Below are 23,077 nucleotides of genomic sequence, written 5' to 3' on the forward strand. Positions count from 1 at the left end.
TTATCTAACATCTGAAGTCGTCTCTGAGGTGATGCAGGCTCGTGACAGATGGTTCAGATAAGTGACCGTTGAAAACTCACTGAACTGGATTCACTGTTTAATATTTACCTTTTAGGCATTAACTGACTTGCAGTAAGTTAGTTGGTGGACTGAGCTTCACTTCATGGCTCACTAACATTATATTTAAAATAACACACTGAGCTACACTGCTACCACCAGCTAATACCTGCTTCTATTCTTCAGACTGAACAAATAATGTTTTCATTTTAACAAGTAATGAAAACAGACTGTCAATCACTGTTTCATCAATAAAATGTTGCAGAGTGAGTACGTGATGGCTGCACAGTGCTGCATTGTTCACAACTATTAAGTAAGTTAATTTAGTGGTTCCCAACTGGTCCAGGTAGGTTTTCCCTCAGACATCAGGTCCAAACATCACAGTCTAAAACCAGAACCTGTGAGGAGTAAACTGCTCAACACTAAGCTTCTATTTTAATTCACAAAAAGAAAATTCAACTTAAAGATCAATAAAATATGAATCACTGCAGCAATTAAGGCCGCGAGAAGACATTTAAAAAAACATTAAAAAGCAGGGATTCAAAGAGAAGGGCTATACAACAGCTGCAGTGTTGAAAAATGATAGAAGAGAAGAAAAGTTGTTTTCATTTTACATTTCAAGACTTTTACAGGCTTTGTTTTTTGTATGTTTTGCTTGATATATTTTGTGTAAGTTTTATTCAGCCTGTTGTAAAGTGAGCTTCTTCTTCTGCTGCCATTAATAGCAAGAAGCAGGTCACATGACCCACAAAGCCAGCAGTGATAGGTTACCTGTGCTGTAAAATATGGATGGGAGGATGCAAAATGTTATCTTTTATATCAGGATTAAAAGACTCACTAATGTCATCGTGGTGAATTTCCATTATAAGGATAAATGTGAATCTTCTCACGAGTGACTTGACTAATCTGTTCAGCTCACTAACAAACAGTCATTTGATTTATTCTGAATAACAACAAATGGGAGCTGCATCTCTACAGTCATTCATCATCATGGTTGAAGGCTCAACATGTGAATGCTTGGAAATCAGGTTGATGTGTAGATTTTGGGACTTTTTTTCTCTCATGTGATCACCTGCTGTGTTTATGAGGGGGAAAAAAAGATGTGTCCCATGATGTAATAAAAATATTTGTTTCTTAACCAAATCTCAAGTAAAGTGATTTCAGTATGTTTTAATGCCATTTTTAGATTCTTACGCATATTTTACTGATTATCGGAATAATATCATTAATTGTGATTATTTTAGTCAGCCTTACCCTAACCCTAATCATGTCAGTATTTTCTCATATCATTAATTGTATTTCAAAACAAAAACTGAACAAAACACTGCTCTGGAAATGATGTATATGTTAAAGTTGAGGTTTTTTTTAAAAAGTAGACCCTAATGTTTGTGTCCCAGACAGAAAGAACCTGAAATCTACTTTTGGACTGCAACCCACAAATTGGGAACCACTGACTGGGCTAATCCCTTATAAACTGCAGGGCGGGGATCAGGCTGTCTGAGGAGGGTGGGGGTGGGGTGGGGGGGCTCACCACTGGGCTGGCACGGGCTGAACTGGCCCTGCTGGAGGCTCTGGAGCTGGAGCCGCGGTAACTAGTGTAATCTAAAGGCTGAGGAGAAAACACACCGTTATGCTTCTGTCTCCATGTGGAGTCAAACAGAAACTAGCATGCATGCACACACACACACACACACACACACACACACACACACAGTAGGAGGAGAAAAAGGCATGCTGGTGACGACTGAAGCCACATCTGGAGTCAAACATCTTTCCAACAACTCAGAATTTAAGATTTTGTTTTAAAACTTGAATTAAAACACACAACAAACTTAAAATATCTGCCATGAAGAAGCAAAAGACCTTCATGCCACTCACTTAAAATTCAGTGATGGTCTTATTTATGAAAACAAAACCAAACTCATACATTCACACATGACCCACTGAATGCTTTCACAGCAGATTCACATGCACTCTTCTGTTCAGTCACTGTTAGTACTATCAGTCCAGACACTTTTACAACACGTTTCACACTCTATTAGTCGTGTCCAAACCAAAAATCACGATGCCAAAACCAATCTTACAAGGCAGCTGGATCCGACGACTCGCCGCGACCCGCTGAGACTTTCTTCATACAAGGAGCTCTGTACATGTGACACATCACAGAGTATGAGCAGCTTGATCAATGACATATTCTTTAATACAGAGTTTATGACGACCTGCCTTCAGTGCCTGAGTGTGAGGCTCACTTTAAAACTGATGCTGTTGAGTGTGATGCCCTGAATGCATCTTAAGTGCACTGACAGCTGTGCTTAAACCCGTCTGAGATGCATTTTAACCCCAGGTGTAAACACAGAGGTGAAGTGCTCAGTCAGCGAGTTAAATAAAGCCATTAAATCACTTAATCCTTTGCTCTAGCTCAGTGTTAGGTGCTCATAGGAAACACTGGTGGGGATAAATGATAATTACAGGTGTCAGAAAACACTGTGAGTGGATGTTATTGTGGGTGAAAGATCAGTGGAGATGAAATGAACCAACCCTGTGATAGAGCTGCTGGCTGAAATGACTGAGTGACCTGTGAAACTGTAACAGATGATGGAGTGTGAAGTCAAAGAAAGAAGGCAGCGAGATGGAAAAATGATGATTTAACTTTACTGAATGGTGCAGAGAAACTCTCCTCTGTGTGGTGATAGAAGAGGTAGCAGTAACTGTGTTTATGTGTCTGTTTGTGTACAGACCTGGTAACCATTGTAAGTTGAACCTGCAGGTCTGGAGGATGACAGACCATTGAGACTGTACAAGTCAGAGGAAGCATAAGAGGTCTGAAAGAAGGAGACAGGAGTGAGGGAGGGAGCTCAGTTTAAGCCGAGAGAGAGGAAGGAAGATGAGAATGAACCCACAAAAAAAAGGGGGAAGTTCAGAAATAACACGTTTCTACTAAAGTCACACAACTTCTCACCAGAAATGTGAACTCATGCCTGTTAGTGATGATTTCTTACTCAGCAAATAACAAAAAGTACAAACACAAACTACTTCAACTAAAACTAAAAGAGCTGTTTTCCACACTCTTGGTGTTCAGTGAGTCCTCCCAGATAAAGTGTGAGAGTGCACAGATGTTTGTTTCTGCTGAGAACAAACAGTAAATGCTACTTGAAGCACCTGAAGCCTTGTGGTTCTCATGTCAGATGATTGTTAAACTGAATATCGAGGCATTTATTCTGAAAAGCTTCTCCTGGATCTACTGCAGCTGGTGGAGCCTCATTTCTACATAATGTCACTTTAGTCAAAAGCATCTGTCAAATGAATACAAGTAAATTTAAGTGTAGCTTGTTTTTTGTTAGACACAAGAACATCGATGCAAATAGTGTGTTAGTCAACATGCCTGAACTGATAATTATAAAAAAACTGACAAGGTACTTCTTTAAACTTAATTCCACTCAAACTCATGTCATACAGCAGTACTGTGGCTGTGTTGTGAAAAAAACTAAATACATGCCCATATTCTTTAGTCGTATATTATTTTTATGATCAATATGACTTGATATACAGTGTTTTTTTTTTTTTTTTTAATTGTGATGAAATTTACCAAGTTTTATGCTTTTTTGCAGTAAACACTGTCAAAAATTTAAATTCAAGGATTTTTAACTGTCCATTTGAGAATTGATTTAATTTTCTCTCTATATTGATGGACTTCTACTGCAACTGTCTTTCAATCTCATTGCAAAGTATGGACGTTAAATGTATGATGACACATTGATATTAAAATCTTCCTTGTGGCACCTTTAATGTGGAGAAATCGCAGCAATTTTGCAACATTGTAAGATCCTGCAATTTGCAAAGTTTTATGTTCTTTGCTGTAAAATTGCAGGAATTGACAAAAATTGCAAGTTGAAGAAAGAAAATTGCAATTTTTTTTAAATGTAGAGTGACATTTTCATGTTGTAATCCACCACAATGTTGCATCTTAGTGTTGTTGCATGGTCTTTTGCAGTTAATTCATTAGGAAAAGAGTTTGACTATTAATATCGATTCTAATTGCAAAGTATGGACATTACATTTATGATGACATATTGATGTCAAAATCTTCCTAGTAGCACCTTTAATGAGGAGAAATACTGCACATTCGCTGAATTTGAATAACTAATTATTGTGATTTCCTGGAGCGAGTTTCCTATTGTCTTAATGAACTGAGTCCAGCATCAGACAGCCTGGTTAGAACATGTTCATGCACCACACTCCCTATTCTACCGGTCACTCAAACCAAACACAGCTTCCACATGCTATAAACTGTTTATACAACTCAGTTTGTTAACTGATAACTTCTGACAGCGACAGAAGTGAAATAGACAGGATGTTAGCAGGGTGAGAAATCACAGTTTTGCAGTGCAGCATCAACAACCCACCGGCTGCAGGTCTAATCTGGAGGCACGAGACACCCGGCTGTCATCACTCAGTCTGGAGCTCTGAGAGTCGGGGAGCAAAACGACAACATTACACGCCGACACCTCCAATACCTCAACGCCACCTTCAACACATCCATCAGCACACAGCTCCGTCTCATCGTCACATGCTGTTATGTGATTTGGGTTTAACAGAGAACTGGTGAAATCTTTGAGTCACAGGAAGAAATAACAGCACTCAACAGCACAGCAGAGATTTAAATACATATATTCTACAGCTAACGATTATTTCCCCTGTCAATTAATCAGTTGATCATTTTCTGGAGTAACTGATTAGGCAGAAAACGGCGAAAACTGTCGATCACTGTTTCCAAAAGCCCAAGATGCAACCTGAACTGTTTTATCTAATCTCAACCAACAGTCCACAACCCAAAAATATTCATTTAACTGTCACAGAAGGCAACAAAAAACAGAAAATATACGCATTAAAGTTGCTGGAACAGATGATTTAAGCATTCTTGCTTAGAAAAAAGACTAAAAACTGATGATCAAAACAGTTGAGATGAATAATCTGTGCTTGCAGATATCGATTCATCATTGCAGCGCCACATTTATTTATTTATTTGTCATTTCAAGTAGCCAATTATTCCTCATGCAGATTCCCTAATAGAAAAAAGTGATATCCTGTATCAAACTAGCCACACACACAATTTCATGCCATGTCTACAATTCATGCACTTCCTCTGGCTTCACACACTGCAGCTGAATTTGAATCATTGACACTATTTCTGCCCCCAAAAACGAACAGTTTGACTGTGTCTGGTCCCTCAAACCTAAACTGAAGCCATATTATTTTGGGGGGATTAGAGTTAGCAGACAGCTACTGAGTAATATGGATCAGACGCCAACATGTGACGCACCGTTAAGTCAACCCTGGAGGAGCGAGACACTCGGCTTTCATCACTGAGTCTTGAGCTCTGACAGCAGGAGAGAGAGAAAAAGAGTCATGACGCAGTTTATTTCATCCTCCCTTCACCAGCTGATATCATGCGCTCATTTATTCTGTATGATCAGCTGCTACTAACCCTGCTGGATATCACACTGTACTCATCGTCATAGCCGTTCCTCTGCGGGATAAAGAAGACGAAGAGTGAGGAAAAAAACACGTATACGCCATTTCTGTGACGGCCATTTTTTAAGCTTTTTACATACATCTTTATCTTTGTGCTTATGTTTCTTCTTTTTCTTTGACTTCTTGTGTGAGAGTGAAGAGGAGGAGCCCTTCGAGGGGGAGAAGAAGGGAGAAAAATGAAGGTATATGATCGTTTTACAACTATGTAAACGTTTTTTAAAAAGCAAAGATGTAACTCCAGATAAAAACCCAACATGCACAGCAGATTCTTCACACTTCTTCACATGCATTCAACAAGAAAAAACACTAAAAAAAAACGATTCAGCCAAATCGACAGACGAAAGCCAGATATCAGAGTGGAAAATATGCAGAAATGTTCCACAATGACACAGCTCAGAAGAAATAAGCAGTTAACATTTAGAAACATAACAGGCTCTAAAATAGTGCAGACTGTGTTTGGGTTGGAGAAAGATACGCATCTCTAACAAAAAAAAATAAAAATACACTGTGTTCTTTTTGTAGCAATCAAATCTAACAGACGTCAATACTCCTTCCTTAACAACAGCAACCAGTACATAATCAACTTTACTGAATCACCTCTAGATTAAGTCGGTGTTAAGGCGCCTTTTGACAATCTGTGTCAGACTGAAAGATGTCAGTTTGAGGCTGCCAGACTGTTTGATGAATGTGTGGTGAACTTTACTATGATATGAAAAGGAAAAAAAGTCATTAAAGCAGAGCAAGGTCATCAAAACTCAAGCTGCAAAGTTAAACAAATCATTTATCTTTTCGCCTCCATTATTATGGTTTGTGTGTGTGTGTGTGTGTGTGTGTGTGTGTGTGTGTGTGTGTGTGTGTGTGTGTGTGTGTGTGTGTGTGTGTGTGTGTGTGTGTGTGTGTGTGTGTGTGTGTGTGTGGTTGCCATGGACGTATGCTGTGATTTTCCTTTATTTTCTTATATTGATTTGAATGCAGCAGCACTTTAAGTAATTACATCAGCACAATCTGTCTTTTAATAGACTGATACATATGCTGCTATTGCTTATTGCATCAGCACTTTACCTTAAAAAGTGCTCGTTTTTATGATTTTATGTTTTTAAAGGTGTTAAATATGTCTTTTCTTTTCATGTGTCTGATCTGCCGAGAACCTCATTTTGCTTATATGAGGAGTGTGTATTATGGAAGTGACAATAAAACTGATTCTGATTTACTTGTATGTATTATGTGTGTATCCAAAGTTTGATATATTTTTATTCCTCTGTGCTGTAAACCAAAAACTATTAAAAACACATCAATAAGCCACACAGCTGCACTGGATGACATGTTCCTTTACCCTGAAGATTACAGTCGGTCACTGTAGTGTAATGCTGGTGTATGTTAGCGTTACCTTTATTATATCTACATGGTGTCGTGCGTTAGAAACAGCATGGAGACAGCTTCTTCAGAGAGTGACTTGTGTATTTTTAAAGTCTGTTCAGAGGAAAAGTAGATCCGCCAGAACACAGACAACAAACTTAATACATGACTTCACTGTGTGGCGTATCACTCCGCCCCAATATGAACTATCCCAAAACACTACAGACGAGCTAATGTGAAGTAGTTCCACATTTATATAAAAATATAAAGTAATTAATCATGTTAAACATCCAACCAATATCAAAATAAGATAACATTCAAAACAATTCTTCACAAAAATAAATCTCCTCTTACATTAGTTTAAAAATGACTCTGAGAATGAAAAGCAGCGATCATATTTTCAGTCTCCAGAGAGTAGTTCTGTGTAAGGGCTATACCACCAAGTCCCCAAACCATAATCTTTGTGGTGAAGGAACTTGTCTCTCAGAGCAGCGATGTGGATCACTGATGTGTTTTTAATAGGTTTCGGACAACAATGGCGGTCTATGACACAGAGGAATAAGATACATCAGGCCTACTTTTTAAGAAGATGAGTTATGGTTGGGTTTGGCTCCAAACATGAGATTTGTTGACAATAACAAATGTTTTACTTTGTCCTTTTTTTTACCCCCCTAAACTTTATTCTTATACTCTGATTGGTTTGTTTGCAGACGCGGGTCATAGCAGCGGTTACATTGTGATAAATTGGTCTTAAATTTCTGTCACTGTCAAATTTTTGCCTCAGGTTGTGTTTGGTTGCCAAAGATTTGATCACATTTCTGTCACGATTGTCAACTTTCATCAACCCAAAAATGTCAAAGCAGGAAGGAGGAACTTTAATCATCTTTCCTTCATTCCTTCATACAGTACAGCAACAATTCAATTAAGTCAATAAATGTATCATAAATGTTCCTCTAAGCTCACAAACATCCATTTAACAGACGACAGATTCAAAAAATCTATTTAATTAAATCATTGGATGAAAATTTGAGCACACGAACAATCATGCTTTGAATAATAAAAGATGATCTAATCTGGTTACAGGAATGAGGAATAATTTACTTCATGCTCCAAACCAGCTGTTAGTCCAACAACACAACAAATCTTCACACACACACACACGCACGCACACTTCCACTGTGTTTGTCAGGAGTATGAACCCTTACCCCTCCACCATAGGCGGCATCAAAGTCCGACTGTGCAAAAGACACGACAACATCAGGGAAGTGCTACCAACACTGACATCACCAAGGTTAGACACACACTGTCTCTACACAAAAGCTTCAAGACGACAAAGTTCGTCTTTGTGTATCAAGAAATAAGCAATTTAGAAGAATAAAAGAAAAGGAGAGATTTTTTTGGATTTTTGATACTGACCCTGACACTGCCCCGGCTTCCAACTGACATCCGCTCATCTTCGTCTGAGAGCTGCGTGAGAGATGGAAATGGATGATTAGGATTGATGACACTCACACATGTATGATTAATGGAAACAATGGCAGCAACATTAGGGCAGGGATTAACAGTGTTTCTGTTTAAGATTTCATCAGATTTGTGTTTTTATGCATTTGAAACAACAAAAAAAAGAAATTCTCTTGTGCAATAATAAAACTCCTCATCTCCAAGTTATAATGATTTTCTGCAGTACTTTGTGATGCTGTTTGTTCTCACATTAAAGCTGGTATTCAAAAACTAGTCATGTGGTATGCTGGTTGGCTTAGACTGGTCAATAATTAACGCCAGGTGAAAACAGGGGCTGAAATGACTTTGAACAGGTGATATAATACATTTAGCATTAAGTATATTTCCAAAGCACTAATTCAGTCAATCAGTACAGTAACCGGTTCATTAAGCTCCAGTTTCACCTTAAATTCCTTGCCTGTTGTTGTTGAGATGAGATTAATGAGGTGGAAATAAACATTATCAGTAAACTCGGAGTAAGTTTTGAGTTTGCATTAACAGTCAAATGCATCAACAGTCTATTAAAGTTGAAGTTCAGCTCAGAAAAGAATAAAGTGTCTTACTAAAATGTGGTAAAATAAACTCATAAAAGCCCCTTTTCTGTTCTAAATAAAGTCTTCTCCTCACCTGACCGCAGGGAGAGAATTTGTGGCCACATTATTTGTGCTCACACATTTCTAAATGTAAACCCTGAAGCCAACACAGTACACTGAATTACTCCCTGCTGTCTTCAGTCAGGATTGATGGTTTCCATGTTACCCCTCTCAAAGAAAAAGGGAGGGGCGGAGCGGAGGAGAAGATAACAGAAGGAAAGGCATGAGGAAGGAATGAAAAACAGAGGTAGGGATACAAACCGTTTGTGTGCGTGAAGGGCGTGAGTATCTCTCACTGTCCTCCTGGAGGAGGTGAAGAAGGGAGGAGGGAGCGGTGAAGATGGAAGATGAAAGGAGGAAAGATGTCAAAGATCAATGAGACAGAAGGATGACGAAGGTACACAATGACTTTAGTCTTCCCAAAGGTCTGATGGTGTAGAGTCCATGAGGAGGTTTTTAAAGTAACTGAACATTTGTTGCATGGGATCATGATATTCAGATATTTTGTGATATTTTAGCTACTAAGATACTCAAACATTTACATATTTACACATGAAATCAGATTGTGATATTTGGTAGGAATGAAAACGTGACTGGACACCATGTGAGGAAGAGTTTGAGCCTCACGATATCTGCTTTTGGGTTAATTTGAACACATTTATGCAGAATTATTAAACAAAGGAACTGACGTAATATCTAGTTTCCTTTTGTTCCAAGGCTTGAAGTTGAAGGACATTCATTCACAGAATCAGCCATGCAGTTTAGTCTTCCTACTGGTTCAGTGGTGTACAGTTCAACAGGATGAACTGAACAATTGTTTCATTTCATTTCATTTTGGGATCATGATATTCAGATATATTGGGATATTTTGGCCACGATACTCAAACATTTACATATTTACACATGATGATATTTGGTGGGAATGAAAACGTGACTGGACACCACATGAGGAAGATGAGTTTGAGCTTCACGATACAAAAAACAACCTTTGCTTTTTGGTTAATATGAACACAATTGTACAAATCGTTATTAAACATATGAACTCACATATCTAGTTTCCATTTTTTTTCCAAGGCTTGTAGTTGAAGGACACTCACTCACAGAATCAGCCATGCTCTTGTTCTTAAAACATTAAGATTTAAATCAATAATACACCGAAACATGCATGTAGCACAAACTTACGTAGTTAGCTTCAACATATGCTACGAATGACTGTTGCTTGTTATCACCTCAAATCAAAGCATATTATCTCATCACTGCACAAGTCAAACAACACCCTGGTTAGTAGAATTTAAAGTCACGCACACTGATAATATTCATTGCATAGTTTAAACCTCTTGCAGGATCTTAAGCAATTCAAACTAAACTGGGACTAAACTGGGAAATTCAGCCCAGTAAATCCCATGCAGTGGTAACACTAATGGGGCAGATGGTCATGCTGATACAAAGCCAGACAGGGCACCCTGCTCCTTTGAATAAGTGGATTATCATTAATGGTCAAGCTTTGATTCATCATAATCCGTCATTTTCTAAAAAGGCTTAACAGGATTTATCTGGAATTCAAAAGCACACACTCGATAAACTGTGAAAGCCTCTCGCAAACAGGAATATGGACGGAGAGAAACCGCACATGCACAGTATTTAGTCAAAAGGACGTTTTTTGTTTTTTTTTAGTGTTGTTATTGTTATCACAGCAACAGAAACTGTACCATCCATTGTTCAATATCTCCCCATTTGCTGTCCGCTCGGTCGTCTACTTTGGTGTTCAAGCCATAATATTTCTAAGAAGAGATTCGATGTGTGGGCAAGGGAAAAAAAAACAAAGAAAAAAGTTGAGAAAACAGAGGAAAGGTAACAGATTGACATTGTTTTCTTCATTATTTGCTTTAATCAAATAATGTCTGAGATGGAAATGAGGAAAAGGGAGGCCTACCTTCTGCACCTGAAAGATCTACAACACCAACACCAACACCGATGGAGGGGAAGAGGAGAAAGATGGGAAGGTAAACATGAAAATGGGAAAGAGAAAAAATGAGTTGAAGACAGAAATGAAATTAAAGCTTTTAAAAAAGAAGAATCAGCTGCAGGGAGTGATAGATGAAGGCAGACAGCATGTAGAAAAAAAAACATAGTGAGGCAGTTTTCTACTAATGAGCTTCTCAGGAATGTGAAGTACCCACGCTGCACGTCAGGACCAACAGTAAGTGACCCAAACAAGGGAGTTCATTGGAGTTTTTTCCTTAAGACTTATGAAACTGGGCTGTCAGGCATTTTTTTCCCATGGTTCTTTAAAGGCTCAGTGCCACAGAGTCACTTTCAAGCCTGACTACACATGACTGCAGCAGAGTCGTGTGACAAACACCCGTCTCGGCCAAGTCAGCCAGAATCAGCCACCAAATCATGTTTTCTTTTTGCCATGTCCAGATTTATTTTAAGGAGGACATAACTTGCACATTTCCAGGTCTATATTTATGTTCTGGAGCTCAGCTGGAATATCTTAGCTTGACTTAAGGTTATAAACTCATTTATCTTATACTGGATCCTTGTGCAGCTCCTTCAGTTCAGCCTCTGTCTCAAAAAAGGCCTTTTTAACTCCTGTCTCTTTACAATCCTCATCCTCCTAATGAGCCCAGTCTGTTCTGATTGGTCCAGCCACTCTAGAGGCAACATAAACAAACAATAATGGCTGGATTTTACTTATTTTTCTTGGTTTTTTTTACTCAAAATGGAAACTTTTCAAATATATCCGTACATATTCAAGCCTGAATCTGATCAGACACGAGAGTGGACAATAAGAACCACCTTAACAACACAGACTACATAATGGACGGCCGCTTGTTGGCAACCATCTGACATCATCACAAGGAGGAAGTAGATGTAACTTGGCAAACGGAGCATTCAGACCTGGCTTTTGACTTGATTATAAGTTGATTACAAGTTCACCTCATGTTTTTTAAAACTTTGACCATGTTTAATATACACATCTGACATTATAACAGAATATAATCATCAGAGCCTCACAAAAAGCATGATATGTACCCTTTAAAGTGCATTATCACACCAGTGTTTCAACATATTTGACAAAAAACTATGAAAGCAGCTTCACGCCTATCAAACAACACAACTCATAGCAACCAAAATTAAAACAGACAGATATAAAACCTTTAGAAAGATGGAAATAAAACCAACCGGCTGCCAAGAGAAGGTTAAAGACAAGCAGGTGTTGGACCAGCCAGGTGCTTACAGTAAGTTGAGTAACTTGAGTAACCTAGAGAGGTTTCCAGAGAAGGACTTTTCTATTATTAATGGGTGTGAAAATGCTCTGAAACCAGACGATATTTTTTGTGAATTCTGGGGAATGGAGAAGTAAGTGGAACCAGAGGGACGTAGGAGGTGTTAAAATGAGATGGAGAGAGATTTGGTTGTGTATTTCACAGCAGTTCCTTCTGCTAATGAGACCTCAACACAGTTACTGTTACATTCAAATCTGCTGCCTTTTTTTTACGAGCTTATCCAAAAACAAACACCACCATTACTGTTGCACTTTCCATCCCATCGGTCCAGCACTTTAATCCAGATTTACTACCACTGTCTCCCTTGTATGCTTGCCCAATAAATGCATTGGCTGCTTTGTAATTCTGGCTTTCAGAAATTGATTTGCAGCTGACCTCCACCTCCACTGCATGACTTCGGCAGCGACAGCACTCCTGGATAATCGATGGCGTTGCCCCTCGCGAGTTCGCCGATACTAATTTATAGGCTCAGTTGAAAAATGAGAGGTCCTGTCCTCACACTGATGACCTCTTATTGCTGCCCAGTCATGAAAACACAGCCGTCCTTAATTCCAAGAAGGTTGTAGAGGTCACATTTATTTATAAAATCCTCACACCGTTAATGTTCGGGCGTGACGGAGAACTCGTTCCCCTACCGGACGACTGTGAACAGCAAAGTCATACTTGTGTAAACGTGTCACAAGAACAGCAATAAAGTAGTTCACCGTTTGACATTATTCCTGCATTAAATACCCCAATTGCTCTGAAAGAAAAGACCTTAATAGTAACCAAATCGACCTAAATAAATAACTCTAATGCCTTTAATCTCCTCGGCTAACTGCTCTAACTGCTCTCTACAAGAGCTCAGGTTTTCCAGCACTCTCGGTTTTGACCTTTGACACCCTGCCAAAAAATGTACCATCAGTGAAAAAGCTAATTTTCCACTTTTACAGACAACTGTGACAACTACTAAAGCATATTATGGTACAAGACGTATCAATGCACAGTGTAGAATAGATATATCTGATCCTGTCTATGTACTTATCCCACAGTACGTGTCTGGACACTCAATTAGTAAGTGAGCCAAGCACCGTCATAAGCCCATTCATCGAATAAGTTGCACAAGCAGCTTATATGTTTCTTCTTGTTCTATTCAACTCACCGAGCTCCACTTTTTAAATGGGGGGGTATTTGGGCGCCCGGTGAGGGCAGCCCTCAGCCTCCTACCTGCCAGCCGACGTCCGGCCGTCCTGCTGCCCCTCACGGTACCAGGAAAGGTCTCATCCTCCAACAGTCAGCAGGTGAGACCAGGGTTAGTCATGCAGGCAGGGTCACGGCAGGACGGAGCGCTGAGGTTTCGAGCTCAGAACAAGAGAAGCGACTAGAGGGTTCTCGCCGCTATAAAGCCAGTAATCCACCATTAAGTCCAGTCTTCAGTGTGCGAGAAAACATCCAAAAGTCGACGACCCGGAGGTGGCTGAGAGAGCGGCGACCCATCGCTCGCGGCAACAAAACAACGACTGCTCCACTGCAGGCTGGACCAAGGAGCACAACCTGCTAAGCTACTTTGAAACTCGGCTAAAGGGTTTAAAGGACACACACACACATTAACACACACGAACACACTGCCCAGACTCAGCTTAACAATGAGCGTTAATCCAGTGGGTATGACTCGCTTGTATGTGTGTGTGCGCACATGTAGATTGTTGTTGTTTGGGCTCACACCTGTGTTTTGATTGCTGATTAATTGAAGGCTGCTGGAATACTGATTATCCCAGTTTTGGAATGATTATTTCAATTATCGATTAATCTGCTGACTATTTTCCTAATTCATTGATTAATGGAGAACAAAAAGAACCAATATAACATCTTGAAATATCCTGTTTTGTCCAAAATAACATCCAAAATCCCCAAAACTTGTAATAAACTGTAAAAAAATGGACTAATGGCTGCAGCTGTAATTGGTATATACCATAAAAGGATGGAAATGTGTCGATCATCATAAATTTGGCTATATGATTTTTACCTGAGATACAGTAGGTATACTAATGTAATGTATTCATGGTATTAGGCCAGACATGTCCAAACTATCCCATAAAGGGCCATAATGTGGGTTTTGCAGGTTTTTGATCCAACCAATCAAGAACACACGATTCGACCAATCAGCTGTCTGAAGAAGACTGAGATCAGCTGATTAAATGAGTGGAGGCTGGTGTGCTGCTGCTAGGTTGGAATGAAAACGTGCAGCCACATTATGGACGTTTATGGAATAGTTTGGACGCTTCTATATTAGGACATAATGGCTAATGTTGTAAATCAATGGGCAGGGCTGCTTTATGCCAGTATTTCATTCACAGGATTGTTGCTTTAATGTGAAGAACTACCTTTATTTTTATGGTATTGTGTGTGTAAATGTGTCTCGATTGAATTTACAGCAATCGCTATCACAACAACTCATTCCATATCCTGTGATTGACGATTGTATTCGCATTGCCAACAGATGACGTGTAATTCTATTTGGTTTGAAACAACAAGAAATACCGTTTTCGGGGCCTTGGCTCCTAAATTGGGCAAACTTTACTAGTTGAGTTGTGACAGGTGAGAAGCAGGAGTCTTTTTGTGAGTATGGGATTACTGCCAAGCTAAGAATAGGGAGCTGTGAAAAGCGCAACTCCCCATGGTGCAGATCAGAGGTGCTAAACTAGAGAAAGAAAAACTTAAGTAACACACCACTGACCGGCAGCCCAAACACACACAGACTGTCCAGATCTGCACCTGTTTCAACACACAGCAGAATGTGCTGCTGCTGCTGCTGCCAACACCAGCAGGAGAGGTGCTGGACGAGGGAACACACATTTTTAAGGTATCTTTAGTCTGGATGTGTTGGTTCTGCACAACATATTAGCATTTTATTTCTTTTCAATACAAATATACACATTTAACTTCTTTCTATTTGCTGCTTCTGATTAAGACCTTAAAAGTTAGAGGTGTCCAATAGAGACAGCGCATGCTACTAGTGCAGCTATACTACTGTGTGTATGTACTATAGTTATCTACAGAGGCAGGCTGCACAAAAATAACCAGATAAAAGCAGCTGCCCCACTTTTGCTGCTTGCATAATTGAACATAGTTGATCTATATTGATCGGCCTCCACGGTTCAGCACACGTGAAATGCAGATTAATTGTAAAAGTAAATGTCTTATTGCAGACAAACTAAAACTGCTGTAGCTGCATGTCATAGTCCCACACTGTGTCACTATCAACAACCAAACCAGCATCTAACGGGTCCAAAGAGACACTTGCAGGTATGTTTACATGCTGTTTAGCTATGCAGCTGCTACCTGACGTTAGTGTTGCATTTAACACAATGAATGTTATGTTTGGAGGCTCGTTCAACACGCTAAGCTGCAGGACAAGACGTGTGTTCATGTTTATAGGTGATCTTCAGGTTTTAATGATGTGGACACATGTACTACCATGTTTAAAGGATGAAGGTATCATGCCTCATACTGCATTTTAACAACTAAATATTGAATGTTGTTTTCATTTAAGACCATGAGAAACATTTCTTTGCTTTAAGTGTTTTACAGAATAAATGGAAAGAAAAGTTATATTTGTCTGTAAAATAATCCAATCTGTGACTTAAAACTGTGATATGACCCAAACTGTGAGTTTTGTGATGCGTTGGGAAACATCTGTGTAGCATTTTGTTTTGTATGAACTGGTGAAAGTTTGAGGGTTAAACGACAAAGCAGGTGTTTAAACAGTGTGGCACATTCATCTACAGAATCTCTTGTTTTTTTCATTTTAAGAGGAAGTCCAATTAAACGTTTTTTTTCCAAATTTGGCCTGAGATGAAGTGGAAAAAGGGTTCAAACCCTTTGAAGGAGTAATCAGCGAGCCTCTGAGGACTTCCGTCTCATTTCATTGCCAGACTAAACCACACAGCGATAAGCCACACTGTAAGAAACGTCACTTAACCCCAATTTAACTTGTTTATTCTGCCCTAAAACAAAAAAACCCTCACAATACAAAGATTCACTTAGTTCTACTTGAGCTTCACTTATTTAAAGTCTGGCTGGGCTCAGACATGTGGTCTGCTTGTTGTTGTTGGATGATTGAGCTTCTCAACTAGTGTGATATGAAGCCTGCTGTGCACAAATACTCTGGATGGACTTAACAGTGAACTAGGAGATATATTGTGTCCAGAAGTTAAAAATGTTTGAAATGAATTGATGTGCATATTTATAGGATTCTGTATTTTTCCACCAGGAAGAAGGAGTGGATGCTATTTTAGGAATTTCTCAGCAGGTAATCAACCAGGGGTTTTTGGACTATTTTTATTTAAAGCAGGACATTTTTTCTATGTTAAAACATGTCTGGAGGAAATATGTAAAAATAATCTTGTACAGTAACTATTTTAATACAAAGGGACTTGGAAAAAAAGCATGTGGAACAAGTTTAGTTTAGTCTTTTATGTGTCCCCTTTATCCCAAATGTTCATTTCCTGTTAATGTGATTTGTACATTTTTTGACACACTTGATCGTCGTGCACTTTTCCACAGACAACAACAACAACAACAACAACAACATGGTACTGGTAGAAAGCCCCAACAGCCCCGCGGTGTCCACCCTGATTACACCTCTGAACCCTGACCCACAAGATCAAAGAGTCCCAGCTTAAGAGCGTAAAGAAAGCCATGTAGACAGGAAATGCCTCAGGTCCAACAGGAGTACCAACAGGACTGCTGAAATCCCCTAATGCATTTTTCAGCTTTGTGACTCTTCCAAAAAACAAACTCATACACGGAAAACTTCCTTTATTTGAAAATATTCCATGTCGAGTTAGGCATAAGGTGTATTTATGTATCATGGATTTCAATGGGAGTGATACCTCTTTCTGTTGTCTCTCCAGCTCCTTCATGCGGATCTCTCTGGCCTCTGCCCTGGCTGCCCTCTTCGCTGCCAGCCGGGCCTCGGCCTGAAGGGCAAATAGAAACAAAGAAAGAAGAAAAAAAAAAAGGAGAAGTGAGACAGAAGCACATATAGTTGGACTCATTTGTTGTAGACATTTATACATCTGTAAACTCTGAGCAGAGGTCCAGTTCCTCGACAGGGCTCCTGTGAACTTTGTGACTCATTGTTAGAAAGTAAATATAAACTCATGAGAATAAATTGACCTGTTTTCATCAGTGTTGCAGCTGTCAGACAAATCAAACAACAGATTCATATCACAGCAGTTCATTTGAAGCCTTCACAGACTGTACACTGCTGTATGTCACACTGATGTCTATAAACGTAGAAGATCAAGTGTCCATTAAAGTCTGAATAGAGGTAGTGGATTGTATTCATCAGCTCGCAATCCTGTGAAAATCTTAAAACCCATTTAGGCACGCAGCCACAACAGTGTGTAAATGTGTGGATGTATTTATATTTCTGTATTTGAGGGCATTGCCTTTGCTCCACTCGGCGCTCGGGCGAGAGCGAGGCCTTTTCCTTAAAAGGATTTCTCTCAGAGCGTGTACTGTATGTGTGTGTGTGCGTAACAGCGTGTGTGTGTGTGTGTGTGTGTAAGCATTTCCTTCCTCTCGCTCTGTGGTAGACAGTATGCGACTGCAGCTCGGTCGCCTCTAGGCGGGGTCACTGAAAACCCTCCTTCCATCGCACTAATGCATTTCCCCCCCAATGTCAATCAGCATTACCAAGCAACAGGAAAACAGACAAAGAAAAGAAAAGAGTGAGTTTCACCCTCACACACACACACAGGCCTGCAACATTTAACCCTGTTGACACACAAGCCTGTCATGTCCTGTTCCAGATACACCAAACTCTCACCGGATGAGTGAAAAATTCATTTTTGTACTTTTTTCCAACCTTAAAATATGCACATTTCTAGATTCTTTTTCCACATTTAGCATTTTAGAAAACTAAGAGGTTTGTCTGTCCTCTACCTGAGTTCACTCCCTGTTACAGACCTAAGAGTCATTTTACACTTACACAGTAACTACAACCATGTTGTAAATCCTGTGGGTGAATGTTAAAGTCTTATATTACAACTTATTAGAGCTGTAATAACTTATCTATTAAGTCCATGGATGGAAAATGGACTATTTTTATAATCCAGTGATCATTTTAATCACTTTCAAGTAGAACACTCCCTGCATGTTCTAGTTTCAGCTGCTCAAATGGAGCAATTTCCTGCTCGTCTTAGTCATATCAGACAGTGAAGTGAATATCTGACTGGTCATTTAGACAGAACACATAAACTGCAGGCATCAGTGTGACCTCTGATGAATTTGTAATGCAATCTTTTCACTTTTCATTTGATGGACTGAAGGATTAACCAAGATAAAGGGCAAGTTAATTGACACTGAACATACTATTGGTTTACATATGTCATGTCATTAAGAGATTACTGACTGGCAGCAGCGTTTACTCTCCTCTGCTTGTCTGGTGAGTTTCTGGTAACACCTGATTGCCTGACAGCTGTTTGCCTATTTGTATAACGCCAAATGTTTATAATGGTGGACGTTATGAGCTGATCAATCCATCAGTGTCACCTCAGCTGAAGCAGGCAGGTCCTCTCATCTGTTGATCAGTTTAAATACTAGTTGACAGCACATGTGCACATCAAAACATCTCAATACCCTATTAATAACATGCATAATATGAGAAAATGATCATTGCATTATAATTCAGCCTTATAAATAGCCTTGTAAGGCAAGTGAAGTATTTTGAGTAACAGTAGTGGAGAGGAAGAGTGAACTCTAACACTAACAAACAAGTCCAGCAGACTAACAAACAGCTCTGGTGTGTGTGTGTGTGTGTGTGTGTGTGTGTGTGTGTGGGAGGAGACGCAAGACCAGTTAGCTTCACTGACGGTTTTGTTTATTATTGCAGTGGACAGGAGTGAATGGTCTGGCGCACAGTTCACAGGAGTGAGAGGTTAAAAATAGAGCCTCTCTTTCTATTTACTCAGCAGAGAGAAAAAAAAAAGAGTTTTGATGTGAATCGTGACGCCAAGAATCTGAATTGAATCACACTGTGAGATTCCCAAAGAATTTCCACTCCTACTTGGGCGCTTTACTGCACCCGTAACCACCTCAGCAGCCATCACCATCACTGTAGCAGGTATGGTGTTAAAAGGCAGTCTCTGTTTAGTTGTCCTCTATCTTACTTTCTCTACTCTAAGTAATAGTCTCAGGATTGAAGCTGCGAGCTGCGACGTCTTCAGGATGATTTATGCGACGACCATCTGCTTGAATCTCTACTTTGATGTCTCAGAGGGGGAGAAACCGGCGACAGACCACTAATATATTAGAACAGCAGGCTTGTTGCTGCATCAGTAGAGACGCTTTTCACCCTGCAGTGAACTGTGTGTGTACTGAACATCTCCTGCTTGTGACCATGTGTGTGAGTGTGTAGCAGGACGTATAGAAAAAAGTTAATATTTCAACTAAAAAGTCACGAAAAGCAGCAATCTGAGTAATTCAGTAATATTTCTCACTTATTAATGTTGTCTCTGAGGCTCACTGTCAATAAGTCTTAATATCTATGACCATAACTTCAGTATTTTGGTTTCCAGCAGCACAAATACAACTGAAAACATCCAATAAAACGACCACCTTGCTTTGAGGAAGACGGAGCGCTTCCACTCTTCCTCCATTTAACATCATTTGCATAAGAAGATATTAACATACTTAAAACTGTTTGAGTAAAGAGCAAAAAAACCCAACATTAATTCAAGGACAGATTAGCAAAACACTTTTACTGCCCTGTTTAACTTGGTGGTGAGGTGGGAGCGCCACATACAATTCAACACAACACAATACAGCATGTGTGAGCTCCTTCAGACAATCATATCACCGTGAATAAGATTTTCCTGTGAAAGAAAGCTTACTTCACACTCTCTGCATTGTCCGGAAACTGAAACCTCTCCGCCCAACAACAGCAACTTTACTTAGTGAAGTTATTTCCAGGTCTATTACTGAGTTGACAGGTTTGTCATCTCCATTTTCAGGAACACCACATAGCTGAGAAAATATTCACAAGTCAAAGCAAACACTAAAAATATGAGGAACGTTGCAAGTCGGACTGTTATTATTAATTATTTGGTCAAAGGTGACGTATTCAGTTGTTTTATGTCAAAGCAACAGTCCAAAAACCAGATATTCAGTTGACCGTCACATATAAAACATTAGATTACATTTGAAACCACAAAATGAGCTGCATTTTTCTTATTCAACTGTCAAAACTTTTAGCTTCCCGCCAGCGATCGCTGGTCGCCCTGGAGTCCACACAACAACAACAGCAACAGTAAAAACAAACAACAACAAAGCACGAAAAAGATGATTCATTGCGGCTCTAAAAGTTGGAGAACTATGAATGACAGCAGTGACCAGAATAGACCAGAATACATCCTCTTTTCTCTGACTGGCTGGCATCTTCAAAGAGGTTGAGCTATTTAATTATTGTAATTACTGTCACCTTGTTCCTGCGTTTCTGCCCTGCCTCACTGCTATGAGTCTCATTACTTGTTTGTAGGTCTGTCACGATGACTTCTTTATTGGACGATATATTATCTCAGAAATAATCACGATAGATCATTTTATACCACTGATATAATGATGATTTAATAACATATCACAGACTGCCATTATAGGCAGAGACAGAGTTATTTACCTTTAATTCTTCTGCAGTCTCCACTCAGGACGAGCACAGTGAGGAATGGAGGACACTTACTCTTACAGTAGCTGCTAGTGTGAAGTGTAGCAATACTGAGTTCAAAGGTCATGTCCATGTATCAAACAATAAGTCCATATATAGGCCTGATGATGTTGATAACGTAATCTTAATAAGACGTGTTTTATTAAGTGTGGCTGTCAGTTAAATAATTACCAACAGACACATAAAAGACACATTGTGAACCATTAAACTGAAACTATAACTTGTTGTATCATCTAATGGAGAGAAAGTGAAGTCAGGTTGGGAAGGAAAAGTATTTAATATGTTGTCAATCTTAAATCCTTCTGAATAAATTCTGACACAATGCATAGTGTGTTTTGGGTTGGATGACACATCATCATTTCATTATCATACTATATGTGAGCTTCATTGCTACACACATGTAACAGGAATCAGTCACAGGCATTGGTGCATGGCTGCAGATGATACGTGCAATATTAAATGTTACACTAACAAAGTGAGAATCCAAAAAACAGTAAATTAACTGTTATTAAAAAGACAACAGACATGACAGTTAGACTCTCACCCTTTTATAAACTGTCAGCCTGCTGTTTGCTCATTTCAGTACTAAACGTTTGACTGTAGCAGCCCCCTTTAGACGCTCTGAAACTGAGAGGTGATGATTTTGATCATGTATACACACACACACACACACACACACACGTTGCACTTCCTCTTTAGTGGGCTGAATATATGCATGCTCGGGGTACTTCTTTGCAACAGATGCGTTTAATTTGAGGCTATTAAAAAAAAAAAACACACTGACTAGAAGAAGACAGTAACCACATTGCTCATTGCTCTGCATTGCTCCTTGTAATGATGTCTTCTTTCATCCTGCAGCTCTGCCTGTCTGCTGCACTTATTAAAAGATGATTAGAAACCCATTTAAACGAATACATGCCAGCAAAATCTGCATTTAGCGGATGAATCTACCTTTTATCTACCTCAAATAACATCAAATGGCGCCGAATCAAAAAGTTGACTCATCATCATTCTTTCCAGAAAATAATGACTTACCTGACAATACCTGTGCTGCCTTCAGCTCCACCCATCTGGTCTATTTAACGGTTATAAACACCAAGACAAATACGCCAAGTTATGTGAGTCAGGCGTTTAAACTGCAGTCAAAACACACACACCATGATATCAGTAAGTGTAAGCACTGGAAACCTGGATCATGTTGTTGCTGTTGGGTTTATTTTTATTGTAGCTGCCTCCACTCAGAAACATGCACCTAACTAGGCCAAAAGACAGAACTGCATGTCTTTTTTTTTCCCTCTCCTCCATTATGGCTATTTATAATGACCTACATGGACTCGGGTTCTAATTCAGCACATTTTCAATGGGGTGACTCTTCCTCCTGAGAGTATGTGAGCTAGTTCATTGTGAAAGCGGACGCTCTAACAAGGAGTATCACATGGGCACAACCTTTGAAATGGTTTAAATGCTGACAAAAGTACAAAAAAAGAAATAAAAAGAAAAGATAAGCGTTGAAGGGAAGGTTGATTTCAAACATATTGTGCAAAGGTGGATTATGTAACACAGTGTATGTTCTCCTTTCTCTTAACATGTGTCATTTTATCAAGCAAGAGAAATAACTTACTTCAATATTACTAAACTATAAAATCTAACGCTGCTAAAATCTACTTCATTAGATTTTAAAACACATAAACCAAAGTTTATTCTTCTTTAAACCTGCATTAGTTGATTTTTTGGCCTCTTGGGGGCAGCAGAAACAAGTCGTGAACACAACATTGACATATCATCATTCGTTAGCAAACAGTTGCTTATTTCCACATCCAGCAGTTACGCAGCAACATTATCATTCATCTGGAGTCATACTTCGGTCCATTTAGTCAAAGTCCTATACTCACTCTCTTTTAGCTTTGTTTTTGTTCTCCACCAGCTCCTGAGGGAAATATCTGGCTCTTTAGCTGCTAAATGCTCCACTATGTTCACCAGCTAGTCTACAGCTAACTGTGTCTGTTTGTCATTTGGTGCTGAGCAAGTAAAGCAGCCGC

General features: G+C 39.3%; 1 protein-coding gene and 1 long non-coding RNA gene across 2 annotated transcripts in view; both read right to left on the reverse strand.

Moving 5' to 3' along the window:
* The window catches only part of lrrfip1a (leucine rich repeat (in FLII) interacting protein 1a), a 56,362-nt gene that overhangs the window by 13,906 nt on the left and 19,379 nt on the right, over window positions 1-23,077 (reverse strand). The window contains exons 2-13 of the mRNA XM_062431334.1: window positions 17,206-17,292; window positions 10,972-10,989; window positions 10,748-10,819; window positions 9,300-9,341; window positions 8,362-8,412; window positions 8,151-8,180; window positions 5,543-5,584; window positions 5,378-5,434; window positions 4,461-4,520; window positions 2,796-2,879; window positions 2,142-2,201; window positions 1,589-1,720 (exon numbers count right to left, since the gene is read on the reverse strand). Coding sequence (XP_062287318.1) covers window positions 1,589-1,720; window positions 2,142-2,201; window positions 2,796-2,879; window positions 4,461-4,520; window positions 5,378-5,434; window positions 5,543-5,584; window positions 8,151-8,180; window positions 8,362-8,412; window positions 9,300-9,341; window positions 10,748-10,819; window positions 10,972-10,989; window positions 17,206-17,292 — 735 coding nt within the window. The remainder of the gene's footprint in view (window positions 1-1,588; window positions 1,721-2,141; window positions 2,202-2,795; window positions 2,880-4,460; window positions 4,521-5,377; window positions 5,435-5,542; window positions 5,585-8,150; window positions 8,181-8,361; window positions 8,413-9,299; window positions 9,342-10,747; window positions 10,820-10,971; window positions 10,990-17,205; window positions 17,293-23,077) is intronic.
* LOC133993199 (uncharacterized) lies at window positions 2,844-5,435 on the reverse strand. The gene is made up of 3 exons (XR_009927056.1): window positions 5,378-5,435; window positions 4,461-4,520; window positions 2,844-2,879 (listed from the first exon to the last, which is right to left on the reverse strand). It is a non-coding gene; the product is annotated as an uncharacterized LOC133993199 (long non-coding RNA).

This window comes from Scomber scombrus, chromosome 13 (genome assembly GCF_963691925.1).
Source record: "Scomber scombrus chromosome 13, fScoSco1.1, whole genome shotgun sequence".
Taxonomy (NCBI): domain Eukaryota; kingdom Metazoa; phylum Chordata; class Actinopteri; order Scombriformes; family Scombridae; genus Scomber; species Scomber scombrus.